Genomic DNA, 15794 nt, shown 5'->3' with positions numbered 1-15794 from the left:
ACGACGACGATGGTCGAACGCGAAGCTTTCTCGTGAGGGATGTTTTGGTTGTCGTCTCAGCTTGGACGGAGATACGAGCATGCTGAAATGACGCAGTCGGATAGACACCGACTTTATAATGCGAGTGACCCAGGCTCAATCGCAACCTCGGGAAGCGTTTTTTTTCTTTCACTTCTTCTGTGGTTTTCGCGCTTCAGAAGCCAGCGGTGAGAACAAGAAATCTTCGCTTTAGTAAAGGCACGCTTAGCCTGAACGAAAAACGTGTTTATTGCAAGTTTCTTGCCCGACACGAATATGACGGCAGTGCATGTTTGAACCTGCTGCGAAGGGACTGATGGAGGGGTCGCAAGTCCAGCAAGGAAAAATGGCTATGTCCAATCATATTCAATTCAAGCCTCCGGTGGCATTTATTCTCGCAAATCCTTAGCAACTTGCCGCAACGGAAGCGGCGTTTCGGACGTTTTCGCATCGTGAGTAGTCTCGCCTCGAAATGCGCGGTGAAACAAGTCTACGCGTTGGTCACCTTTATGGGCGACAAGGCACAAGGCATCCTTACCTGATTCAAGTTGACAGAGGAACAGAAGAACAGCTATAACGATGTTTTGCAGGCGTTCTAGAACCACTTCGTAGTTCGAAGAAATGTCGTGTACGAAAGAGCGACATTCTTCAGAAGAGAACAGCGGGAAGGTGAAGGTGTTGAAGAGTTCGTCAATGAACTACACTGACTGGCCAAGTTGTGAAGTTTCAGAGAACTGCATGACAAGATGATCCGGGACCGGATAGTATCAGGGACCGCAAGCTGTCGGAACGAATCCACTACTTAGAGCTGCTGTTCCAAAGGCCACCACCATGGCGCGACAGTCTGAATTTGTAAAAGGACAGGCTGCTATGCTCCACAGCCACAAGCAAGAAAACGTAGATAGAGTCGGCCAGTCTGATAAAGCAAATTTACCTCCGAGAAATTGAAAGGGGTCTGGAAGGGGTCGAGATAAGTAGCCGCCTAAATCCAATGAAAAGCAGTTCATATTCTAGGGATACTCGCAGCACCTTACAGGGAAGTGCTCTGCAGAAAAAGCGACGAGTAACAAGTGCCGCCAAAAGGGGATTTTCGCCCGTGTCTGAAAAAGAGCACCAACCGCGAGATCGCCAGTAGCAAAGATGCATTTCTCAGAGCCGCCACATCCAAATTCGACAAGTGGGTGGTCATTAGGAACGTCAGTGGGTTCACCGCCATCTTCAAAGAGGACATTGGAGCTGATGTGTCTGGGACTCTTTTCCAAACGTAGCGGATATATTTCAAGGATTTCCATCTCTAGAAGCCAGAAAAGGTTTTGGAGGGGCCCAATGAGAGAGAACGTCTTGTTTACGGCGTGATAACGGCAAGCATATTGTTGAGTGGCGGCAGGACACAGGAAATGAACCATTAAAGATGCGAGCGATGTATTTATACTATGAACGCGATGTCGGCCATGAGGGAGCCCGCGCAGCTCGGTCTTCCTCTTCTCCGGAGGCTGGGCCGGTAGCTCTTTTCTTCTTCTTTCCGTGACACATCCCCCTCGTCAAAAGCGATCGTCCCGGTCGATGCCGTAGCAAGTGTACAGATGCGGTGACGATGAGCGATGAGAGAAAAAAGGGTGTCCCCGCCGCCACGGATGAGGATGATGGTGGTGGGGAGCACTGGCCCCGAAACAGCAATGTCGGCCGACGCAGTGAAGCAACGTCCAAAGTCCTCGAAGGCGCGCCGGAGTTCAGGGCAGGGGAACGCCGTCGTCTTCTGTTCAAGTCGCGGCTGGTCACGTTGGTTGGTCTCGGCATTCATAGGCTGGGGACACGGGGCTAGGGAATGGTGCGTGCATGGCTCACCGGGGCTGGGGCGGGCCAACGCGATCGAAGAGCCTTTGAGCGATGTTCAGAAGCCGAGACGAAGGGAAGCTGGGGCCAGGATGGGGAGGACCTCCGCAACATCCATCAAAACACGTTACGTGGTGGCAGGACACACAAAATGAACCATGGAAGATGCGGGCGGTGTATTTACACTATGCACACGATGATGATCATGATGATGATGATGTCCTCAAAGATTTTGGCGCGTATCCACAAGGACGGATTGGCCAGGGCTAAACCGGTTGTTGAAATACGTGGGAACCTCAAAATACTAAATTATTTCTGGAAAGAGGCCGCAGAAGGTATCTTAATTATGACTAAAACCCGAATTACCTGTTAATTAGCATCCTTCAGTAATTCAAACGACCTGAAGCAGAAAGGAAATTTTTAATGCAATTATATATATATCCCTTTTTCAAACCCTAAATTTGATGCGCCAGTAGATAATTTCATTTCATTTTCATTTTTATTTCCTTAAGGACCTCACTGCGGAGTATTACATAAGGGGCATACACAGGAAAAGAAAACATTTGAACACATTAATTTCCGCAGCACGGGTGATTTGTAAAATTGGAAATGAAGGATGATGGACAGGTGGTTAAAACAATGGAGAAGGTAAGGTCGTTCCAATCCTTGACGGCGCGGGGGAAAAAAGAAGCGGAAAAAGTGGCAGTTCTGTTGCGATAACGGGACACTTGAAGTGGATGGCTTGTGCAGTGTGAAATGTATGTCGGGGGGAGGATGTAAGGAGCTGCATTGAGGGAAGAATGAAAAAATTTATAAAAAAGGGAAAGGGTGGCGATACGGCTGCGAACAGAAAGGGGTGATAAACCGGATTGTGCTTTCAAGGCTGAAACGCTGATGTCGTACGAGTACTGGGAGTGAATGAATCGAACGGCGCGATTTTGGACAGATTCGAGGTCATTATAGAGGTATGTTTGGGGCGGGTTCCATATGGGGGAGGCATATTCGAGTTTCGATCTGATTAAGGACTGATATGCAAGCAACTTCACATGTTTTGGTGCATGACGTAGGTGACGCTTCAAGAAGCCCCGAGTTTTATTTGCCGATTAAATGACGTTAGTAATATACGCATTCCAAGTAAGATCGCAATGCAATGATACACCTAGATACTTGAATGATGGTTGTGACGGTACAGGGACGTTGGCGATATGATATGAAAAAATGAAAGGATTTTTGCAGCGGGAAAACGTAACAAGTTTGCATTTGTTAAGGTAAGAGACAGAAGCCAATTATCGCACCATTCTTGAATGTGGTTAAGATCTTTCTGGAGAAGAGTTTGGTCGTGAGTGTTAGGTACTGTCCGATAGATTACACAGTCATCTGCAAACATGCGGATTTTGCAGTATACGCTGAGGGGTAAGTCGTTAATATATATTAGAAACAGGAGGGGGCCAAGAACGGAACCTTGAGGTACGCGTGATGTTACTTTGAGATACGCGGAAGATTTATTATTGACATGCACGAACTGAGAACGGTTAGTTAGAAATGCTTTGATCCAATTTAGCACACATGGGTCTAAGTTTACCTGGGATAGTTTTAGCATTAGTCTTTGGTTGGGTACTGTGTCGAATGCCTTTGCGTAATCTAGAAAGATTGCGTCAGTTTGTAAGTTGTTGTCAAGGTGAGCATGCAGATCGTGAAGAAATATTGCTAGTTGTGTTTCACAGGAGAATCCTTTCCTAAAACCATGCTGGCTGGGGTGAAAAAAAGTTGTTAGAATCCAGAAAGGTTACAATCTGAAAGTAGATGACATGTTCCATGATTTTGCATGGGACGCTTGTTAAAGGAATGGGACGGTACTTCAATGGACAGTTCTTATCACCTGATTTGTAGACGTGAACGGCCTTCTCCGGTCATCTGGAAGAATGCCTGTGGAGAGTGACTGCGCATACATCAAGCACAGAAATGTGCCGATGGTGTCATGGATGTTCTTTAACACTTTTGAGTTAATATCATCGACGCTACCTGATGAGGACAGTTTCATGTTTTGAAGAACACATGAAATACCATCTGCGCAAAACACAATTGAACACATACAGGTTGTCAACAGCACCGGGGCAGGAGGGGAAGGTACGCTAGATTCGTTAGCAAATACAGATGAAAACGCGGTGTTAAAAACATCAGGACATTTATTATCTGAAAGCACGTGACCGAAGTAATTAGTAATGTGGATGGTGCTGGTAGACCGAGGGTTCACGATTTGCCAGAATTTTCGTTTGTTATCGGTTAGCATGCTTGGTAAATCCTGGTTCAAAAACGTGTATTTCGCGTGACTAATAGCGGTGGTATATTCTTTTTGGGCTGTGTTGTATTTCGCCCAAGCGTCAGGCGTTTCTTGTGCTTTTGCTGTGCGAAAAAAGGCGCTTTTTTCTATTCGCTAGTCTCTTCAGTTTGTTTATAAACCACGGTTTTTGTGGCGTGCTACGGAATGATACTGTGGGGATAATTAAATTTGCCAGTTAATTCATTGATCTTTTTAAAAAAATCTCCCAGTTATCGTTAACAGATCGGGAATGAAAGCTATGTTCCAAGCCTGGAAAGAAGTTTTCGAGCTCGTTGTTTATGGCCTCATAGTTACCTTTATCGTATAAGGTAATTGTTTTCTTGAGTTTGTCGCGCCGCTCAAGAGGGAAGGAAAACTCTGCATGTATTACTTTGTGGTCACTTATCTCGGGTAGGTATGAAAATGACGATAAGGAATCCGGACGGTCGGTTAGGATTAAATCTAGGTTGTTAGCACAGCCGCCTGCTATGCGCGTGGGCTCTGACATTAGTTGAGATAAGTTAAAATTCAAACAAACGTCTATAAAAGCTCTCGTTTCGACATCGCATGCCGACGAGGGTGCAGGGATATGCCAATCGATTTTCGGAAAATTAAAGTCACCAAAATGTAATATGTGAGCGTTAGGGTAGGTGGTCGCGAGTGTGGTCATTATATTGTTTAAATCACGTGAAAAACCTGTGCTGGTGTTCGGTGGCCTGTAGCACACCCCGAGTAGGAATGTTTGAGGGGAAGCGTGGCAAATTAGCCACAAAATTTCAAGGTCAGATTTTATGTCGACAGCAGAACAGGGTATTTCTGGGCAAACAGCGATTAGCACACCACCTCCCCGGCCGCGTTTGCGGTCGGTGCGAAATAAGTGAAAATCTGGTAAATCCGAGAGCACTTCGGCGTCAGTAACTTCATCGGTTAGCCACGTTTCTGTTAGTACCAAAATATTGCTGTTGGAAGACGCCACAACGTCAGACACGAGTTGGAACTTCGGCATGAGACTACAAATATTAGTAAAGACAACAGAAAAAGAAACTTCCTTTCGTGATTGGATTTGTCGGTGGTGCGGTTTAATCTGCGGGCGCGGTGATCGCTATGCGACTTCTGTGACTGATTGTGATGCTTGGTGAAAAATGTGAACATCTTCGACAGAACTCTGTCTGGTTGGGTTAAACTTAAGAGGCAAATACACCAACCAAGGGCGTTTATTCAAAGCGGTCCCAACGTTTCGGAGCCAACTCGGCTCCTTCATCAGGGGTGACTATGTACGACAAGAAGCAGCGGTTATATAGGTGTCTTCTTCTTTTTCTTTTGCACTGTTTGGAGCCCATGTGCAAAGTTTTGAAGCGTATCTGGAATTTTTCTGATTTCCGCTTGGCGAAAGCAACGAAATGATGACGGGCAGTACGAACCGAGAGGGAATAATCTTCGCCAATGCTAAAATCTGTTCCTTTCAACTTTTTGGCATTTGAGAGGGTGTTTTCGTTGGTTTTGTAAAATGTGAACCTGACAATTATCGGGCGGCAACGATCATTGGTGTGGCGGCCGAGGCGGTGCGCTCGGTCTACCTCTTTCGGGTCAATTTTTATTTCCAAGTGTTCGAGACAGTGGTCAATAATAAGTTCTTCTGTTTCAATATTTGTTTCTTTGGCGTTAGTATCTGGAAGGTTATAGAAGATTAAGTTATTGCGGCGAGACCGGTTTTCTGCGTCATCCAGCCGTTTTTTTCAAGTTCGGAAACTAAGTGTGTGTTTGCGGTTGTACCGGCTTGACTTGCGGCGATGTCAGCTCGTATGGGCAAAATATTCTGGTAATGGCGTTCTAGTTCGGTCATGCGCTTCCCCAGATCTGACAATATTTTGTCGGTTGTTAGGAGCTGCTTCTTTATTTCTTCGAAATGGGATATTAGTTTGTTTTGTCCAGCGGTAATTTTTCCGAGTTCTGTGAGGATTTCGTTCATTTCCGGACCAGGGTTAGTTTTAATGTCGCCGGATAACAACAAGAGTACAGAGTAAACAGCATGTAAACACTCGGCAATGATAGCGACAAGACACTGTGGGCCTGGCAGCTGCACTAGAAAGTAATCACTTGATTTTTTCGCGTAGAGACTGCTGTGCTAACTAACCTGCATTCTCGGGATGAACGGGTAAGCGAACTGCATTGTATCACAGCTGCCAAGCCCACAAGCTGGCGCCGGTGACCGTTAGCGATATATAGGTGCTCGGAGTGGTGATGCTGACTTCGATGGGGCTGTCCAAGGTGAAGTGGGGGAGAAGTATTCCGGCCACGGCACTGGCAACAGTGTCGGAGCGGTGGCGGAGGGGGGAGGGCCAGTGCCTGATTCGCCATTACCAGGCAGGAAGGTGTATTCTGACGATGGGTCCACCGGAGTGATTGCCAGGCCAGGCAGCAGCAGGCGATAACGACGGTTACAAGGAACACCTGCATTGTTGGGATGAACGGGTAAGCGAACTGCATTGTGTCACAGCTGCCAAGTGGAATAAAAAAGTGAACCCCGAACGCTCAATTGGGTCCTTCAAAAGCAGTTGTCTAGCTGTTGAGAAATGGCGACAGTCGAAAAAAAAAATGTTCGACTGTTTCAGGGACCTGGCACCCCACACATAGTTGTTGGCCATGAGGGGAGCCCGCGCAGCTGGGTCTTCCTCTTCCCCGGAGGTTGGGCCGATAGCTCTTTTCTTCTTCTCCCCGTGACAATATCATACCGCGACACGTCATAGAAAGGAAACATATACTTCGTGGATGATCTTGAGATGCCTCTCTTGGCAAGGAAAGCTAGCAAAAACTAGGCATAGTGAAACGTCTTGATGAAGACATCATTCAGAAAAGCAAAGCTGTTAGCCCAAAAAGTTAGTTTACGAAGCTCTTCTCCCGCTTCGGTTAAATTAGGCTCGCATACGGGGTTATGCCTAAAGAAGATGCTGTACCATTAGCGTTTACCACTCCTCAAAAAGTTTCCGTATTAATCAATGGGCATTGAAGCCAAATAGAAGTTGCCCTACATCGGTAAATAAGCTCACAGAGAACACGAAGATACCACTCTTCCACGTAGTGTTTTTTTTTTGTAAGTGAAGGAAGCTCACACGAACGCGTAAGACTTGAAAGCGGCGACGCTGTACGGAATCTTCACGACCATCACGACGGTTTAGGTCCACGATTGCACCCCATTTTGCTCTTCGATGCCGCAACGGCCTTTACTCCATCATTGTTGCAATTTTTCGGAAGTGATAATTTTTGGACATCGCCTTGGAGGGGCGCAGCTATGACGCGTCTTACTCGTTCCGAGCAAATGGTGTCATGATTACGGTGAACACTGGAGTTTTTCTTTTTCCGTGCAAGTGTTGTTACGATTACGGCGGACGTCGGAGTTTTTTGTCCAATCTTGGCCAATCTTTCTAAGTGGGTATGCTTAGCTTGACAAATGTGCGCCGGGGATATTGGAAGGTCACCCCGAGGAACACACTCACTAGCGCTCGGCATTTTCTTGTTTTTTTAACTACCAGGTGGTCGCCGGAATTTGGCATATCTTGTTATGTTTTTATGCTTACCGTGACAAACGTACGGCGGACACGCTGGGCGCGGATGCTGAGCGGTCGCTCGCACGCATGAGCGGTCGGTATTTTTGTCTTTTTAACTGCCACGTTGTCACCGCGAGGCACACGCTCACGTGCGCGCGCTCACATTCGATCGGCATTTTCTTGCTATTTTTAACTGCGGACATAAAAAATAACGACTTTCTAAACAGCTTCACTGTTGAAATAAGGTAGAAAACGAAAACGTGAAGAAATCTTCCGCCGCCTCTAGCTATACCTCGCCACTTGCACCGGAAGTCCTTAAATCATCTGGAGAGCTCAACAACTTTCCTGGCTGCCAGAGGATGGCGCAAGTCGCCATACAAGGGTATTACTTTTCGAGGAAACGTACGAGCTACGCGTGAGCGTGTGGTTGGAAGCCAACATTCGCAGTGCCTGAAAGAGTGCATGTTTTTCTTCTACAAAGCGTCAATTCTGACCATGGGTCCAATGAGAGAAAATTTTGCTTAGGGGCCGGGAGCTGCAAAGGACGAGGGAGGTGGGGAAAACATGGCTTATTTGACCTAAACTAAAAAACCAGTCTATACGTGGTAGGGTTTTATTCGGTCGCTTCTATAACGCTATACAGAACGGCTGCCTCGCTTTCTTGCGGCTCATCGTGACGCAAACAGCGACTACAGTCACTATTTTCTTCACGTTTGATCAACGTTTTATTCATTATTTCTCAGGAATTAAGGCCTCTTGCGGCACCGAATCAACGCTAAAATGGCTATGGCATAGTTACACTTTCGTTTGAAAACAACTGTGTGGTTACCTTAATGGCCCTTTAAGGTCGAAGACCCACGCAAAACTTAAAGAAACGGTTGCGCTTGACGTTATCAAGCCAGTCGAGGAGCCAACACAATGGTGCTCTGTAATGGTCTTTGTTCAGAAACATGACGAAGGTGTACGCATATGCGTAGACCTGACTCAGCTAGGCAAGATTGTAGAGCGAGAGGTTCACCCTCTGCCTGTCTGTGAATATGTCCTTGCGCAACTTGCCGGAGCTCAGTCATTCTCCAAAGTCGAAGCCAATTCGAGGTTTTGGCAGTTGGAGCTTGCGGAAGACTCCCGAAGCATGACCACGTTCATAACGCCATTCGGCCGATACCGGTTCAAGAGACTACCGTTCGGAATCATTTCAGCGCATGAAATCTCCCAAAGGAAGATGTTGCAGTTTCTGGGTAACTTAGAAAGCGTCGTGTGTAGCACGGTGAATATCCTGATCTACGGCAGGACGCAAGTAGAGCGCAGCGCCAGTCTTAGAGCGGACCTGAAAAGATTAAAGAAACATGGCGCAGGTTGAAGAATGAAAAGTGCGAGTTCAATGATCAAAGGGTAAAGTTCTTGGGCCACATTGTTGATAACCAAGGACTTTATGCTGACCCTTAAAAAGTGCAGGCTATTTGACATGAGGCCACCGTCAAGCACTCAGAAGCTGACGAGATTTCTGGGAATGCACAACTACCTGGTGAAGTTTGTCCCGAACATTACAGAAATAGCCCACCCCACGAAATTTACTCTCAGCACGAAAAGCGCGAGGGTATGAAACCCAATCCAACAAAAAAGCGTGAAATTGTTGAAGAAAAAAAACTGTTTGAAAGACCTGTTCTATGAGCATTCGACCCAGAGAACATGACAGTAAGCTCAGCGGATGCCTTATCGTTCGGATTTGGTGCAGTTCGGTCAGAGAAGCAGAAAGACGGGGCTATCGACTGGTTGCGCTCGTATCCCGTAACCTGTCAGAGATACAAAGGAGATACGCTCAGATTGAGAAAGAACTCCAGCCCAACTTTAGGGGACCTCAGAACAGGGAAGACAAAATAACGTGCCCTTAGCACGACGTTCCTTGCTACCGCGATAAAAAAAGGGACACGTGAAAGAGCTCTTGCAAAAAAGAAAACGAATGCATTGTTTTCACTGCGCAGCTTTCGCAGCAGCTTCTGCTCGCTTGAAGCTTGACGGAGATGTAGCCATCACTGCATCGGCTATCAGTGCCATGGAAAACTTCAGCGCAGAGCCTGAAATGGAGAGAGCAATGCACGAAGACTTCACGAAAGAGATGGGTTGAGAAGTATCGGTGCACTTTCCCCGTTGATATTTGAATTTGAATCGTGTGGTCATTGTGGTTACCACTGGTACGGCTGCGCCACGCGGCGACATTGTTCAGCCACCAGTCATGCGTTGCAGTTACTTGTGGCAGCACCTGTACGCGTCGTTACCCTCTCCTGCAGTCGGGGCAGGATCGGCAGGATGCGCTCTTGCCAATCGGCTGACAGCGGACGGCACTTCACGCGTGCTGCTTCTCGAAGCTGGCGGCATGGAGGAGCCGGCGGAGCAGGTACCCTTCTTTGCCCCGCTGCTGCAGCGCACTCACGTGGACTGGGACTACACCAGCGAACCACAAAAGAATGCAAGCTACTCCTTCGATGACCAGGTCAGTTGACTATACACTTAACCTAAGTTAAAAAATTCAACGTCTTGCCCTTAGTTCCGAAAGAGGTAAATGGACACTGTCGGTAGTTAACGTCACCGAATTGCATTTGTAGAATGAAGTCTACACTGCGGAAATCTTGTTAAGTCTTCGCGACCAACTTGCATAAATTTTGAACGACACATTAAAATAGATCAAAAATACTGTTTAGCTCCCATCATCCGCCCTACCTGTTAAGGGTGGCGGGTACGACGACAGTCTTGTAATGCCAGATGCAAGTTCAGCGTACTGTCGACTTGTTCAACCCGTCAAAAATCTGCTACAGTAAAAGAAAATATTTGAGGAATAAAATGAGTAAAAAAACGCTCAGATAGCATAAAAATGCATTGCACACAAGCGCAACCTAATTGATACGGCGCCATAGGCCGGTTTCAGGACGTTTTCACTTCTGCTGTATATTAGAGACAATGCAATGCTCCAGGCTCCTGATAAATAGTAAAGTAGTAAATTACAAAGTTTAAACAGAACAATAAAAATGTGTATAAAGATGAATACCCTTAATCAGTGCCCCTTTACCTTGCAACTGATTACACCTGTACGATAGCTGTATTATAGCTGAGAGCGAACTGAAAGGACTGGCCGCCAACATAGCCTTATTTGTAACTACAATGGAGAGAGAAGAGTAACAATAATTTGGGCAGCTTACTTCTGGGGAGCATGCAATAAATGAGTAAAATTTGTCTGCGCTATAATGGCACATTTGTTTGCAATTCGCTCTTAAACTGGAGTCACTCGCGTGTTCCGGAATTCGATGCGGCTGCATGAAAAGCTATGGGACTGTACCTTGCGCTTAAACGGGCACGAAAGACTTAGTAACGTTTTGTTCCAAATGACGGATCGTGCTTTCTGCATCCCTCTCAGCATTTGTTCGACAGCCAACGATTCCTTGTTTGCTGAGAAATAAATAATTAGGACCCGCGTTGCCATCTGCAGTTTCCGGTCCATTTTTTCGTGACGGTTAGGAGAACGTCAAAAAGCGGCCCGAGCGAGCCGGGCCCGGTGTTCGCCGATGTTCCTAAACAACAGAAAACAGCGCACAAGACAGGATACAAAGCAAGAAGCTACACACACATAGTGCTGTCAAAAGAAGTGTTTATTTGCCTCACGGCAATATAAACAAAAGGCTGCCCCAAGATAACAGCGAAAAGAGAGAAAACACGCAAAAAAAAAAAAAACATTTATTCGCATGCAAGCTTTTGACTGCGCTTGGACGCAAAATTGAGCATTCCAACGATATCGAAACTGAAACACAACTGCCGTTGGGGCAGTGAAATAATATTTTGGATGTTTGCGTGCATCAGTTTGTGTCTTTTAAAAGCGCGTGACTATAAAGCCTTCCCGCATTGATTTATTTTGCATTTATATATCCTTGCTGCCTACGCGTTTGTTTTAGAAAACGCGTAGGCAACTGCACCAATCCTCTATCACCATGCATTCACCGTGTTTGATGTCACTAAGTGTAGCGCGGGAACGTGGATAGGGCATCACACCGGTTTTTACGCTTTTGGCATTTATTTCGTTAATTAGGAAGCGCCGCTGCAGCGAGTGGTATATTAGCATTCACAACACTCCCGATGTACCGATAAAGCCAACGTGCTTTTACACTTTGGTTTTCCTTTTGGTGTGGTAAATCGGTGGTCCAGCTGCGTCGAATGAAGGGTATTTAATTTCTGCCACGATGAAGGGACTCGAATGTCAACATGTGGGAAACTGTGGCGGGCCGTAAATCCCTTTGTTTTGCGCCCCGTGGAATCGAGACTGCCTGATCCGAGGACCGCATGGTGCAGTCGCTGTAATATTTTATAGGACGAAAAATGAAATGGTTATTTACATATGATAACCGAATATCGTAAAATTTGGGATGGGGAAGAAGAGTTCTGCAATGTCCGGCCATTTTAGTGGTAGAGACAAAGGTAAAGCGCGATGTCAAAGTGTGTTACCGTTAGTAAGTAGGGCAGATTAACAGGCGGTGGAAGAGAGAGAGAGTAAACGTGTTTATTGCGAAAAGCAATGGGGAGGAGTCCTCAGTCCAAGACCCCTTGAGCTTTCCCCGCCTCAACAGCTCTCAACACCAGCAGGCGCTGGTCATTGAGGTCGGAGCTGGTCAGAGCTCTCGCGGAACGCACTGCAAAAATAAAGAAAGAAGAACCACAGAAAAATCACCCCCTTCTATTCTCTCTTACACTGAAAGGTTTAATTTTCAGGAATTACTTTAATCGACATTGATGTGCCGTAAGCGAAGTGTATTTGCGGAGCGCGGTAATGCGAAACCATTAAAGGAACCCTGCAACGCTTTCGAAAACACCCACTTTTTCCTACGTGTCGGGAGCATTGTGAAAGCTGTAGTTATCACCAGGAGGGAGCGGCACTGTGATTTGCTCTTCGCACGAGAGCCACCTTCTGTTACTGCTTTGCTTTTGTGGCCTTTTTTTGTCAACTGGCTATCGAAAGCGTTTATTGCGGCGACTGAAGGAAGCCGGCCAAAAGCATCTGCAATGCTGTATTGATGAAATTCGAGCGCTTGAAGAACCACTCGGAAAGAGAGAGAAATTCTTTGAGCAAGTTTAAAGTTATCTGACGTTTAAAGCCGTCATGTTTGGCTGAGGTACTTTGTGACCCCCTAATCTAAGTACTAGATGTGTTTATTGAGTACAACCTGAGAGCATTTTCGACCTACAAAAGATTAAGGAAAGTGTTGCAGGATCTCTTTAAAGGCCACATTACTCGGGAAGAGGGGTCCGGCATTAAGATGACCGAGAGATTGTCTAAAAAATGGCCGAAAGCGCCAACAGAATGAAAGCAACGAAAAGCAAATGTAGATTGCCTGAGATTCAACACGGTTCTTTAAAAATGCGAGTCCAATACAAGTGCCCTTTACCATTGTCCAGCCTTGGCTGCAGCCAACAAAACATGGACTCACTGAGAGCGTGCCGCCTTTCACATAGAAACTGTGGCCAAGCATAGCTTTATGGCCTCTAGTCGAAAAGCGATACGGCACCTGGTTCTTTTCGGAGTCATACACATTCGGCGTGGGGCGGCCTCATAGATGTTATTTAAAAGGTGCGCTGGGTAAAACGATGTTACGATGCATGTGCCCGATTCGATGACATGACCTTCGGAGCGACGGCCCGTGAGAAAAAGACGTTTATTGCTTTCAGGTGTGTGAAGCGCGCATCCAAGGAACAAACAATGTGTACGACTATTCAGAGAAACTAGTTGTTTCATCGCTTCGCCACTTGAAGCAATTAAGCCATGATTCGGCACAAAACGTCCGTCAGAGACATGTTTTGGGCCTGCAGCAGTAATCTGAGAATGCTTATACAGAATTAGCAAAGCACAATAACGCTAACTGTGGATATTTAGTGCTTACAAGGGTGAAGAGGGTGAAAACGAACAACACGAAAACAATAAATTTCTAAGCTACACGCTGGTACCCTAAATAAGAAGAAGGAAACCAAAGAGCAGACTAAAGATACGGTAAAAGAAAAGGATAATGATAATGGTACTGAGAGGACACGTTCTCATCACTGCAGGCGTGCGAGGGGGCTTGCAGCATGCTAAACACAAGAGCAGCGGAGCAGAAGCGTATGTTTCCGCTAATACGTATATGTAGGGGTAATATGGGTGATTGGCCGGGCCTTCCACTCCAAGTAACATAAGGGAGGAAACGAAGCAACCGAAAAAAAGGAAATGACGATGGTAATCGGACGACGCAGTTGCAACACTAAACACGATTAAGCTGTCGCTTCTGCCTATACGGCGATAAAATCTGATGCGTTTACGGAAGCGGTAGCAATACAACATCTTGAAAGTTTGCACGCCGTTGCCAGACTACGTGCCACGAAATCGTAGCTGCCTGATGTTGAAGAAGCTTGGTACAATGTACGCCAGCAAACTTCCCAGGATTCGCATAGATACGACTCACACGTAAAAGTTTTTTTCATTTATTGTTTTCAGGAAGGCAATTCACACGTATGGCTGGTTGGCGTTTTAGGCAACCACCAAACGAACGTTTGAAGCAGGTAAAGCTCGAAAACTTGAGCGACAGGCATGGCTGCGTAGCGAAAGTTAGTCCGATATAAAGTTTTTCGTTCAAAGGGTTACTTTGTACTATTTATTGGGCTGATTTAGGTTGAGCCTGGAACATGTTTTCCCCTAATGTTTGAGTTATATGTACTTTTGATTATGTGACGTTTTATCGATGGTTGAGTTGAACGTTTGAAGTCGTACCTTTGTGGTCTTTGTTGCATTTATTGATGCGTCGGAAGGAACTCACACAAGGAAGGTAGCTTACTTAGACTGCGCCCATGACACGCCAGCAGCAAAAACAAATCTCACTTTGGGGAAAAGGTGCCATGATGGTATTCGCGCCTGCATGCTGCTTAGAAGTGAGTATGCTTCGTGACATTCTGGTTACAGGTGTTTTGTTTTACTCGTTTTGCAGGTTAATCATTACCCGAGGGGCAAAGTGTTCGGCGGTTCCAGCTCCATCAACGTAATGATATACTCGCGTGGAAACAGCCGAGACTACGACAGCTGGGTGACGAAGTACAACGCCACAGGATGGTCGTACGCAGAAGTGCTGCCAGACTTTATCAACATCAAGACGTCATACCTTGGGATCAACAACGGTGATAAAACGAGCTGGTCACTAAAATAAGACACAAAAGACCCTGCTCTAGGACGTCTGGATGACAGTGAACCTGTAATTTCTGCACTAGAACAATGGCTGATGGTGCATCATATTTAAGGGGGGATGAAGGGCAAAACCGACTAGAAATTGGATTTTTTTATTTTTGTCCCAAAATGTTCTAACACTCTTCGCGAACGTACCCACGAAGTGGCATCCGCAGATGCACACCAGAAGTCATTCAAAAATGGCGCCAAACGTGCCCTCACGTGACCCCGCCTTGTCACTGCAAGTTTTGTGTGGCGCAGAGTGGTATTTAGATTGTTATATTTTCCTTAAAAACACGTGATAACGTTTATTTTTATAATTTCCTAAAATTTAACGCATAGGGACTTCAATTTTATTGTAGTTCATTGTATGCCGCGATGCCGCTGCGTTAGTTGAAAGAACATTGCACATGCACTGAGAAATGGTTGTGTACGTACAGTAAAGTGGAACTCCAATAATACGACTTTCAAAGGACCGCGAGAAAGCGTCGTACGACCGGGGTGCGTGTTAATACCGTCCTAGTAGACGGCCTCACGCGACAGGTGGTCTAAGAAATTACTTAAACTACTATATTTCGCGTGTTCTCGCGTGATTTTCGAACCCTTAGCTGAAATCCCAAATTAAAAAAAAGTCCCGCCTACGTTGTGGCCCCCTCCCTTGTACGGCGTTCAGCTAGCCTGCCAGCCAAGCGCAGCGGGCTACGCGACACTCATGCCGTCCGGCGATATATGTATAGCGCGCAAGCGCCACGTCTTGCGCGCATGAGATAAGGCCGACGTGGTCGAGCAAAATGAGAGACGAAAAGGCGAGTGTGAAACTGCCAAGGGCAAGCGAAACGATAATACATAGCGG

At 46.3% G+C, this 15794-nt stretch overlaps 1 protein-coding gene across 1 annotated transcript in view; it reads left to right on the top strand.

Moving 5' to 3' along the window:
- LOC144146523 (alcohol dehydrogenase [acceptor]-like) overlaps positions 1–15794 on the top strand; it is a 61665-nt gene that overhangs the window by 21037 nt on the left and 24834 nt on the right. The window contains exons 2-3 of the mRNA XM_077678465.1: positions 10005–10207; positions 14709–14895. Of these exons, the coding sequence (XP_077534591.1) occupies positions 10005–10207; positions 14709–14895 (390 nt within the window). The remainder of the gene's footprint in view (positions 1–10004; positions 10208–14708; positions 14896–15794) is intronic.

This window comes from Haemaphysalis longicornis, unplaced genomic scaffold (genome assembly GCF_048455015.1).
Source record: "Haemaphysalis longicornis isolate Haplotype H1 unplaced genomic scaffold, Haemaphysalis longicornis Haplotype H1 scaffold_7, whole genome shotgun sequence".
In the NCBI taxonomy this organism is placed as follows: Eukaryota; Metazoa; Arthropoda; class Arachnida; order Ixodida; family Ixodidae; genus Haemaphysalis; species Haemaphysalis longicornis.
Note: the sequence above shows the minus strand (reverse complement) of the source record. Positions and strands in the feature narration are given on the sequence as shown.